The 11,927-nt window shown below is 35.3% G+C and overlaps 1 protein-coding gene across 1 annotated transcript; it reads left to right on the forward strand.

Moving 5' to 3' along the window:
* Nucleotides 1-419: 419 nt before the first annotated feature.
* Nucleotides 420-11,479, forward strand: LOC120309048 (serine protease 27-like). Its single transcript, XM_039345847.1, has 6 exons — nucleotides 420-585; nucleotides 4,891-4,917; nucleotides 5,001-5,163; nucleotides 5,631-5,902; nucleotides 6,729-6,895; nucleotides 9,903-11,479. Exons 1-6 carry the CDS (start codon nucleotides 534-536, stop codon nucleotides 10,182-10,184), a joined length of 963 nt encoding a protein of 320 aa, XP_039201781.1. The 5' UTR covers nucleotides 420-533; the 3' UTR covers nucleotides 10,185-11,479.
* Nucleotides 11,480-11,927: the final 448 nt, after the last annotated feature.

Genomic DNA, 11,927 nt, shown 5'->3' on the forward strand with positions numbered 1-11,927 from the left:
ACTACATCCAGAAGCTCCAATCAGTGGGGTCAGTAGGACACGAATGGTCCCAGAAATCTGTAAAGGTATATTAAGTCAGAAAACTTAAATGCACACCCTATGTTCAAATACAGTATTCTTTGAAAAGATGGCCACTCTGGAATGAACAGTCACATAACATAGTTGCTTTTCTGTACTCCTTTTAGGCTCTTTGTAAATACTTGATTGGTCTTTGATCTATCTGGGTTCTTACAGTCCTACCCATTTCTTTGAATAATACAATTAAAAAGGCTCCACCCTACCATAGGAAGGAGTTAAGTGTTAACTCTCAGTCCCCTTGGAGAAGTTAATCACAGGTAATTTATTTAAACAAAAACAACAAACTGTTTCCTTTAAGATGCTAGGAGGAGCTATTTAGAGAGTATAAAGTTTACAAAAGGAGGTCAGAGTACAGTGACAGTTATTCATATTCTTCTATGCTTTGTCTACCTTTTAACTTCTTTCTTGTTTCATTACTTGACTTAAAATCAGTCAAGATAGACTCATAAACAAAGATGGTGAGATTTCTTGGGATTGAAGGACTGGTCCTTCTCTCTCTTCTAATAGGTAAGAGAATATTTTTTTTCTTATTTTTTATTTTTTTTCAAAACTGGGTGTATAAAATACAAAGAAGTTCATCCCTCCTTGTTTACTAGGTATCCATTTTTTTATTACTTTGAAAAATTTAATACAAACATTAAACATGAACAGATGATGAGAGAAATCTCCCCCCCCCTTTTTTTTTTTTTTTTTTACAAAAGGTAAAGTTTAGCCCAGGGGTCTTCAAACTTGCCCTTTTATGACTTGTGGACTTCAACTCCCAGACTTCCTCAACTATTTAGCCCAGGGCAGTTTACTAATTTTATTTTATTTGTTTTGATTTTAAAAATGGTTCTACTGTTAAATGAATGCAATTGGGTAAGATCCTAGACCTGGTAATAGAATATATGAAAATATATTAGGTATTTCTTTCCTATTTTAATCAAAACATTTTTTAAAAGAAATTCTTAAGGAGAGAAATTTCTGAAGTTGGGGAAAGAATCTACTGGGTGGTCCGATGATATATGCATTTGTTTGCTAAATGTAGATAACAAAATAGTTACTTTGACTCATAGATTCCAGGGCATTCATCCAACTGTTGTATATCTAGCTGAGGCTGGCTTTATACAGAATTGTTAAATAGCAGAGTATTAAGTAATGTTCTTTTTTTTTTACTAAAAATAATTTGAATTTATTATTTGGAGTCTGAGAAAGGGTTTGTTTTGTTTTATTGGATATTTTAAAAGTACTGTATGTTTGGATTTAATATGGTTTTTGTAAAGTTTGAATTGATAAGATTTATTCAGATGTGATTATTCATGATTCATACTCTTGTTAATGTAGTATTTCCTGAGGTTTACATTACAGATGCCTTCTTTCTCCCTTTTTAAAAAAATTACCTTTAGGACTAAGTGTTTTTCAGAATCGAAATAAATATTAGATAAATATTAGAAATTATTTACAAGGGCAACCCAATGACCTTCTAGACCCAACTCTCTTAATCCAATCTACATGGATCAGAGCTGTAGGAAATAGAGTCAAAAATTATATATCTGTTTTCTTCAGTGTTAGGAGGTACAAGCTAAAAGATTTATTTATAAATTTATTTATAAAGTTTATTTCCTTGCTTACTGCCATTTCAAAAATGCATTGAATACAATTATTTATTACATTTGTAACCCCAGAATCAGAATAGTATGCACAATTACCATCATATAAGTAAGAAAGCATAAAAGTTTAAATTAAATATAGAAAACTTTAAAGGTGAAAGGCTTAAGTGTAAATTCAGAAATATGAAATGAAAGGGTAAAATTCACGTTGTCTGTCTATCTGTTGATTGATTGACTACCATACTTTAATTACAGTGAATCCAAGATTACACTTGATTTTCATGGTAAAGTGTAGGTGTACCATATTTTGGCTGGAAAAATGTGGAAAATCACTAGATGGTAGCAAAGAGATACAAAGACAGCTGCTTCTTCATTGTTGTCTAGAATTTCCCTTGAAATGATACTTCAATTTATGATGTCGTTGTTGTTAATTGTGAAGTCGTGTCCGACCCATCGTGACCCCATGATGTCATTGCATGGTGATAATTGGGCACTCTAAATCTTATCATATATGGGCTGTCATCTAATGGTGGGATTCAAATATGTGAACAACCACTTCTTTGTGTGGATGCCGCTTCCAGAAGTCCATTCTGGGCCTGGGCAACAAAAAATTAGTTACCAGTTCTGCCAAAATGGTGCGAACCAGAAGAATCCCACTACTGGAGTCATCTATTGCTAAAGCTAGTTTATCATTCCATTGCAAGGTTTCTTCACTTACAGAGAGGATGTTGCTGTGCATTGGATCTAGGATTACATTCAGCAATGGATCAAGGAAATATAAGGAATGATCATTTGGGCTACTCTTGAAATGGGACAAAATTACTTTTTTATCCTGCCACAGAAATTTTGTTTTACAGTTTGAAGAACAGAAAGGAACTGATTCACCACCTGGAAACTGTTTGTAACAACTAGTTTTTGTGTGTTTTGAGGAAAATTAGTAAAGGTGTGCTACTGTGTTGCTATTTAATGTTAAGTTCAGTAATTCTGTCTCTTACAAAATGTTAGACAGAATGTTGGCTTAGGACTCAGAAATCTAGATTCAAATGTTTTCACGTACATTTAGATATATTTACATAGGGATCAGAGTAAAACGGAAAAAGTATGACTTCTGACATTCTGTGGGCCTGGCCTGGGTTAGTTTTGAAACCTTTTCTTCCTTCTTGCTATTTTTGTCTTTTCTCACATACATATATAGACAAAAAAGGAAAATACATAAGGTATAAACTAAATTAGCAGTCAAAAATCATTGTGCTCTGGGGGCCACATGTTTTGGATACTCTTACAAAATTGTTTCCAGGACAGACCATCTTTTCATAAAATAGATATGATTAAGAATATGAGAAATTGCAAGTTATCCATTTACCAGTAGTAAAATTGGTGAAATTGATCCATTCCAATGGTCCTTCAGGAATGCTTTTTAACTTCTGTTTGTCTAATTATTTTCCCTGCCTTCCTCAAGGAGCTGGTAGGCATATTTTTCCAGCATGAAAGAAAGCTACTGATATTGCATATATTATTTCGTTGTTTGTCTTTTTTTAAAAAAAAAAACTGACCAAGACATGCATTTTCCAAAAGTATTCTTAAAAATAGAGATAATACCATAGCACAGATAAATCATTTCTTCTGGTTGCATTTTTTCCCCTATTATCTTTGCGGCTCCCCAAAATGACATAGGAAATCATTTAAGGAGATTTGGGGGAATTTTTTTTTAAATATTGATTCTTGAAATTTCTTGGGTACAGCAATATGTATGTTATTGGTTTTATTATTATTTTGTTACCCAGCTTCATTATTATTTTGTTACCAAGTAGGATCTGATGGAAAAGGAAACAATGGTACAGATTATGAATGCCCACATTTGAAACAGAGACATATGCTTTGCTTAATTTCATGTACAGGGCAGACATACATGCTTATGAACCTATCCATCACACTATTCCCTTTCAACATATGCAGCATTAAGGTTGACTCAGCCTTCCATCCTTCCAAGATCGGTAAAATGAGGATCCAGATTGTTGGGAGTAATATGCTGACTCTGTAAACTGCTTAGAGAGGGCTGTAAAGCACTGTGGAATGGTATATAAATCTAAGTATATAAATCTACCATGTTTCCCCAACAATAAAACCTGGTGTTACTACTACTAGTACTACTATTACTGCTACTATTATTATTATTATTTGCTTCCAAAACAGGCACTAGGTCTTATTTTTGTGGGCTGGATTTTCTATTCACCTCTGGCACTGTCAGCCCTGCCCAGCCAGCCCACTTCTTCTGTGACTGAAGGAGCAGCTTCATTCTGTAGCTCAGAATGGAGCATTTCACAGTCAGGCCTTTCCAGAAGGCCTCTCCAGCCAATAATAGAACAATGGATTTAATCCAAAGCTTGGTTCTCAATTGCAGAGGCCTTGCAGAATAGCTTGAATGTGAAATGCAGGCCTGGGGACGCCGCAGAAGAAGTGGGCTAGGAAGGAGAGGCCTGTCTGCCAGGGCACATGGGGCAGCTCCATCCCCCAACCCCACCCTAGCTTGATTTGTAGGTGTGTGCCTCACCCCATAACTAGGGCCTATTTTGGAGGTAGGGCTTATATTAGGCCCACCCCCCAAAATTAGGGCTTATATTGGGGAAGGTTTTATTTTCAAGGAAACATGGAATTAAGGAAAGAATGGAGATGAAATAAGAAGGAAGCAAAAGAAAATGGAGAGAGGAAATATGAAAAAATAAAATTGATCTATCTAGTGTTACACACCATCCTTATGTCCTCATTATCCATACACATATGCATACATTATATTATTTCCTCATTTATTTCTCATCAAATTGATTTTATTTTGGAATCAAAGTAATCTTTTAGTTTGATTTTAAAAAAGTGCTGAAGTTGTCTTACTCCTTTTATCTCACACAAATCCTCCCAAGCCCTGAAATTCATTGGATGGTATTGGGTCAAGAATTCCTTCAGATCTGTACCTTTATTTACTACAGATAAGTGAAGTAGTGATATGTGCTAAAATGGGAATGACCATTTTTAAATGACACACAGCTTATTTTTAAAGTTCCAAGTCTCATATGTTAATTATTAATTAATGAATAATTAACTCTAAACAATGTCATCATAGACATTGTTAATCTAAAAAGTGATCCAATGTAACATATTTTGTTTTATCTTTGGCTACCCTTCTTGGTCCATTCAGTCTCTTTTTATGTTTCTCTTCTTGTCTTCACAGACATTACAGAGGCCCAACCACTTCCAGGTGAATAAAGTTTTCCATAAAGTTTTCAACTGCATGGAACTCAGGACCCAGACACTAACCTGCCTATCTTGCTCTTCCCACAGCTTGTGGCCGATTTATCCCCTCTGCCCGAATAGTAGGAGGTACAGAAGCTGAGGTGGGTTCATGGCCATGGCAGGCCAGCATACAGATTTTAGACTCACATCATTGTGGGGGAACCCTCATTGCCTCACGCTGGGTTCTCACAGCAGCACATTGCTTTAGCAGGTGAGAACAGTTTCCAAACGTCACTCCATTCATACAAAACCCCACAGGGTTGATTCTCAGATTTCTGAAACTAATTTATAAAACTTCATTTCCTTTACCAAGAGATCTGGCATCCTGGAGGTCAGTTTCTACCATTCTTTCATGGAGAAACCATACATTCAAGCTATTAGTTAATATTTGACACTCATGACTAACACTGTTCTCCCATTCCTAAGGAAGTAAGTTTTCAGTCACACTTTTTCTAATAGATTCTATCATGTTTTTTTTTAAATTATTGAGGCATAAAGCCCAATCTCCCCACAAGATTTCTTTTCCTATTTCCTCACCACAATTAAAATACCTTTTAAACTTTCTCTTAACTACCTAATTTCAACCTCCTCCTCTTCCTAGCTGAATTTTAAACAATATATCTGTTTTCATTCTCAAATTCCTGCTTATATTTTATTAGCCAATTTCTCTGTCTACAGTCTCTCAGATCCCTCTCTATTTGCCGTTCTTTTGGGATCCTACAATCTCTCCTATCCAGGACCAGAGTCGGTACTAATGAATGTGAAGCAAATTATCATTCACTCCAACTACATTGGGCTCTCAAAAGGCAATGATATTGCACTAATGGAACTTGAAAGCTCTGTGAATTTCACCCAGCGTATCCAGCCTGCCTGTTTACCAGGACTTTCCATTGTCTTCCCTCCCAGATTGGGTTGTTGGGTTGCAGGATGGGGGAACATTAAATCACAAGGTGAGGCTATCAGATATATTTCTATATTATTTCTCTATATATATCAGTCACATATCTGTTGATGTTTGTAGCTACTCATAGGTATATATGTTCCAAAATTATTAGTAGAAATACAGTCCTTGACGTATAACCCAAATCGGCATCAGAAGTTTGGTTATAAGTTGTGATTGTAAGTCAAGGCATTACATGACCAGCCTCAATTCTATGACCATTTTTATGATGGTTATTAAGTGAGTCACTGTAGTCATTAAATGAGTTATCTTGTCATAAGTGTGAACCTGTTTTATCCAATGGCTGGGGTTTTTTAGACCTTTTACAAAAACTTGTATCTTAAATACAAGCCAGAAACAAGCTAAGCACAAAATCCTTAACACCAAAATAATAATAATAAAACAATAAAAAAATAAATAGAACCTTACCCTGCCCCCAACTTCTACTAATTGGCTTTGTTGGAATGGAGCAAGTGTTTCAGATAGATTCAGAAAGCCTGACATCAAGGATACTTTTTCTGGATGAAAAACAATGAGTAAAAATAGAATTAAGTTATCAAGGATTTTAATAACTGCCTGGACACATGCAGGAGAAAGGAGCTTATGCATCTTTAATATTATTTAGAATTTGTGTAATTTAAATAACTGTTTAAAGAACAGCATGTATAATATTTGATGAATTGTTTGATTTAATTGTTTAAATTTGTTTAAATTTCAGCAGCAGTAAATACATTGACAAGCTGTTCAGTTTGTTGAAATTCCTTCTTTTACCTAGATGTTCTGTTTTTTCCTTTGATGGAATCTGAAGAAATAACTTTCTTTTCTCTTTCTTTCAGTCCCACTTCCTGAACCCGAGATTTTGCAGGAAGTGCTTCTTCCCCTTATTGACAGGGCTACCTGTGAGACTCTTTATAGTGACTTTAAGGAGCCTGGGATGGCAACCATAATAAAAGATGACATGATATGTGCAGGTTACATGGAAGGAAAGAAGGATGCTTGCCAGGTAATAATAATTTGTGTGCATATGCTTTTGAGTCATTGTTGACTTCTGTTGATTTCCTGGTCAAGTCTCTTTTCTTGGCAAGATTTTAATTCCTCTTTCCCTTCTCAGCCTTTCTTCTTCTTGCTGTCTAAAGTAGTGATCATAAAAAAGCTCTGCTTTCTCTAATGTGTCTAGTTTGTGTCTCTGTTCTTGCCAGTTTACCATTACTCCTTCTGGTATTAACTATCTAAAATTTATCCCTTTTTCAATTAAGACTTTTGTCAAAAATTGATACTCCTTTCTCAAGTCTCTCACTCTTCTTGGAATCTGCTTTAATATCACTATGTCTCTTCCTTTATATTTTATTGTGACATTTCTCAGTTTCTGTAATATATCTGCCCTTAATGCTTTTTTAGTAAACCTTATATGGACCTCTCTAGGAAGCTTATTTCTCTTTGCATATCTAGTATGTATTCTAAATATCTCATTTATATCATTAATTATCTTTTCCTTGCTTCCCTCCAGTGCTTCTGCTAATATTTCAGCCATCACGTCTGCTAAATTCTCTCCCTTTTCTTCTTCAACATTCTGGAATTTTAAGTAATAATCAGCTCTATCCATCTCTAGAGAGATAATCGTTTTTTCCTGGTTCCTATCTGTTAATGTCAGTTGATTGTCCATCTCCTCTACTCTCTTATCCATTAATTCAATTTTCCCTTCCATTTGTTGCAGTCTTTTTTCACTTTTCCCCATCAATTCTTTGACCTCTTTTAATTCCTCTTCTAATTTACCTAACCCTTCCTTGAAGTCTGTATGTAATGCCTGTATCATATTTTTCAGTTCCATATTAAATTTATCTTGTTGTATTGTAGAGTCCAGTGTTTTCTGCACCACCGGACTCTGTAGTGTTGAGGGGGCTGTTGTTAGGTGTGTTGTGATCTTCTTCATCTTATCCAATGATTTATAATCCAAATGTCAGTGTGCTATTATAATCCCAAAATGTTCCAAGAAGAGGAGGAAAGAAACAAAAATAGGAGAAAAATCCCACCTCAAAAGTCCAAGGGCAGGAAAAAGTACAATTTACACTTCTTTATTTCAGACTCTTCATGCCTTAATCCAAAAAAAAGGAGATAAATAAAACCTCCATAAGGCAATCCACCATTCTCCAAAACAAGAAACAGTTTCTGTGTTAAATGCAATTAATGTCTCATTTCTTATCAGTGAGCCCAGCAGATGTTGTTCAAGGTCACTTAGTCTTCTGCTTTAGAAGAAGGAAGCTGAAGAAAAAGAAGCAACCCAATTAAAGGAAAAAGCAAACAATTTACTTTTACAGTATTTACTCTCAAATCAGTTCTATTAGTCCAATTGTTTTCAGTAGGCTTTTTAAATTCCACAGTCTTTACATTGATTTATTGCCTTCCACTTTTTTGCCGCTGAAATTCCAGAGGAGGAACAGGAGCAGTTTAAGGGTCCGCTCCCCCCTTTTCTCCATGGCTTCAAATTCTTCTTATTCCACCCCTCAGCATTTCCAGCATTTAAAAGAGAAAGTTTTCCTCCTTTTAACAATCTCTTGATCAGCTCACCCAGGAGATTCTCCAATTTTCTTTCTGATTCTTGGAAGCAAATGCCCGGCTTGTGACAGCTCGCAATGGCTGTCTGACAGCTGCTGGCCTTGGAAGCTTCTGTTCAGCTCTCCAGGAGATTGTGATCTCTCCTGTGCTGCCAAACTATCCTTTCCTTCTTCACTGTCCCTACAGGACAGCTCTGATCTGTCTAGGACTAGGCAGACCTCCCCAAACAGCTGGAAAGTGACAATTCTTAGGAAGCCCCCAAGGAATACGTCGTGCTGCCAAGAAGTTCACTCCTCCTCCTTGGCAAGATTTTGTTGGAGTGGTTTGCCCTTGCCTTCTTTCTAGGGCTTAGAGAGAATGACTTGGCCAAGGCTACCCAGCTAGTTTTGTGCCTAGGGTTGGACTAGAACTCATGGTCTCCTGGTTTTTAGCCTACTAACCTAACCTTTACATCATACTGAATGCAACATTCTTTTTTCCCCCAATCTTATTTTTCTAAGCAGCTTGCATTTCCCCCCCAACTATACATATAAGTAAAGGGAAAGATAAATGAGTTTCTGCAGATTTTACTCTCCTAGTCTATATTGCCGACTCATCTCTGTTTCAAGGCCATTGAGCCAGCACTGTCCAAAGACATTTCCATGGTCATGTGGCCAGCATGATGTTATGGAGTACTGTTATCTTCCCACTGAAGTGCTACATATTGATCTACTTGCATTTGAACACTTTCGAACCACTAGATTGGCAGGAACTGGGGTGAGAACAGGAACTTGCTATATTGCCAAAATTATTCATAAATTCTAGGATGTTTCCTGAATATAGATATCAAATTTTCAAGGGACTGGTTAAAGATATTAAATTAAACATTTAAACACCATTAAACATTCTGCAATGTAGCACCAGTCATAATATGTATTGAATAATTAAATAAACATTAAGTGGCTTCTGTATGCCCATGCATTTTAATGCACCTTTTAATGTGAGCTAGTTCCTTTCCATTGTGAAGACATCTGCTAATGAAATTACTGTTAAGGTATTTTGTTTGTATACATCTATTTGTTTTGTTTGTATACATCTATTTCCCTGAGCAACATTTATTCCCTTTTTGATTTTGTGAATGTTTTCAGTATTTGCTTTTGTTATAAGTATGCTGATAGAACAAGATCAGTTTACCATTAGGTGGAGAGAGGCAATCACCCAATGTAGAAGATGCTGTGAGACATGAGTGGAAGTCAGTGAGATTATTCCTTCTGAACCTTCCCATCATTTTTTTTCTTGAAATACAGAGTAGTTTGTCCCACCCAAATTGTCTTGCTCACAGCCTTTGGATAGTATGATATGATCATATTTCTAGTGTCGAAGTAAGATTCACCTATCAGTCATATGTAAGAATCCTTTCTGACAGAAAATTCATGTTATATTCTTGGAGAGTAATGCTTTATTTCTTTATTTTACAGGGGGACTCAGGGGGACCATTGCTTTGTCCATGGAATGGAGATTGGGTTTTGGCTGGTGTAGTGAGCTGGGGAGATGTCTGTGCTGCCCCCAAACGCCCTGGCGTCTACACTCGGGTTAGTGCCCACACCAGATGGATCTTGAGACATGCTCCAGAAGTAGAATCTAGTTTCATTAGTGCCCTAAACCTAATTATCCTTAACAATGGATGTTCCTTGGTTGCTATTGCTAATATAGCTATGCTTCTTTCATTGATTATCAATATTATCTCTCTTATATATTAACAAAACTTGGTAGAGAACAAAACTTGGTAGAGCATGTCTGAATTTGTCTAGATTGCCTGCTGTAGTTTGTGCAAACTGACCTTTGTCAAATCTGTATGATAAAGCTCCCACTGTATGGTATTCTCTTCTGGAATCATATATATTTTGAAATCATCCTATTGTCTGATCTAATGCTTCTTGTTTCTTCCTCTTATTCATTTATATAACATTAAAGAATAATAAGCCATGAACCTTTTTGTATTTCTCCATACTTATTATTTTTTTCAGAATTATAACAATGTAAATTTATATCAGTTTTTCCGGAATGGCAGATGTACTGGAATCCCACAGAGGCTTCATAAAATAAGTCTGAAATTTCACGGAAAGCCAGATCTGTACAGTTTGGCTAGATGTGCTGTGTTATACTTTGCATATGAAAATACACACAAACAAGACATTTCTTGAAATTCAGTGTGCAGTGATTTGCTTATATAATTATGAGCATATGAAACAGAGCTGTTTTCGTATTTTCTTAAGAGTCCTTATAATATTGGGTTGTCATAGAAGTTGAAGACAGACTAAAGGAATAAAGCAATAATGAAATATAGCAACTACAAGATAAATAACTCTTATTTGCTGAAGGTGTTCTGTTGACAAAATAGCTGTCATCAATATATTTGCCCAGCTTCCCTCACAGAAGATCATGGAAAGGATTGTAACTCTACACTATTCAGTTTTGAGAGAAATCAACACTACTCTGTGCAAGAATGGAAACAAAAATCAACTTGTGGATTATGCTTTGTGTGAAATGGTTCAAAGTTGTTCTTTTAAACTTAATTTCTGATCTTCATTGGAAACCCTTCAATGAACATTTCTTTTAGATGGTTTTAAAATGACAGTTTTTTGTTCTTCTCAAGAGTGTTTCAGAAAATCAGATATATTCTTCTCTGTTTTTTCATTGGTCAAGTGAATAAAAATATTGTATCCTTCTGTACTGGATTTCATGACAATTAAAAGAATGGTTTCTTTGTTTTAATTTTAACTTTCATATATTGTTTCATACTTGATATATAGTTGATATATCTAGATGGTTCATATTTTTATTCTTTTATTTTTTCTGTTATTAGTCATGTTCTTATTTTTTATTCTTGTTTGTAATTTGTTTTATTTTTTAGTTCTTTTTATATTTATTCAGACAATATAAGTTGTTAAAGGATTTTAACAATAATAAAGAATACATTCATACTTACTGACATTTTATCCCCAGGTCTTCAAAATTCACAATGTCTTCCCCTTTCCAACAAAATTAAAGAGAAAACTTCTGTTTGTATCCGACAAACATGTTCCTATCTGCAGTTCCTTGGGGATTCCTCAACTTTATTATCAGAAGTACTGTAATTAATGTTGCTGCTTGCCAAACTCAGACCACTTGAATAGAGTGGCTGCAGGTGGTAACATACAGTAACCGAATAATAAAACTAGGAAAGGTAATATATATCTCCTATGGCATTCAGAGGTTGTAGGCAGGAGCTACGAACAAGTATGAATCTGTTCTAACTGATATTTTCAATTACTAAATGCCAAGTCTATACTATTTTACAGTGAATAGGAATTCAAGGTAGAAAATTACAAAATGATGATACTTTCTATCATTTACAGATATGGCCAAGATATAGGCACAACCACAGATTCTCATATCTGCTCTCTAATAACTTATATTTTCCACTAAAACCTTTAGATACAAACAGGACATTTCAATAGAGG

The sequence above is a fragment of the Crotalus tigris genome, unplaced genomic scaffold (assembly GCF_016545835.1).
Source record: "Crotalus tigris isolate CLP2741 ecotype Arizona unplaced genomic scaffold, ASM1654583v1 scf7180000017977.1317863, whole genome shotgun sequence".
In the NCBI taxonomy this organism is placed as follows: domain Eukaryota; kingdom Metazoa; phylum Chordata; class Lepidosauria; order Squamata; family Viperidae; genus Crotalus; species Crotalus tigris.

Bases quoted from the DNA above. Each gene is read 5' to 3' on its own strand.
- LOC120309048 (XM_039345847.1), top strand. From the start codon at position 534: ATGGTGAGATTTCTTGGGATTGAAGGACTGGTCCTTCTCTCTCTTCTA. The intron at 4,918-5,000 runs GTGAATAAAGTT...CTCTTCCCACAG, and splicing joins AGAGGCCCAACCACTTCCAG to CTTGTGGCCGATTTATCCCC. The intron at 6,896-9,902 runs GTAATAATAATT...TTTATTTTACAG, and splicing joins GAAAGAAGGATGCTTGCCAG to GGGGACTCAGGGGGACCATT.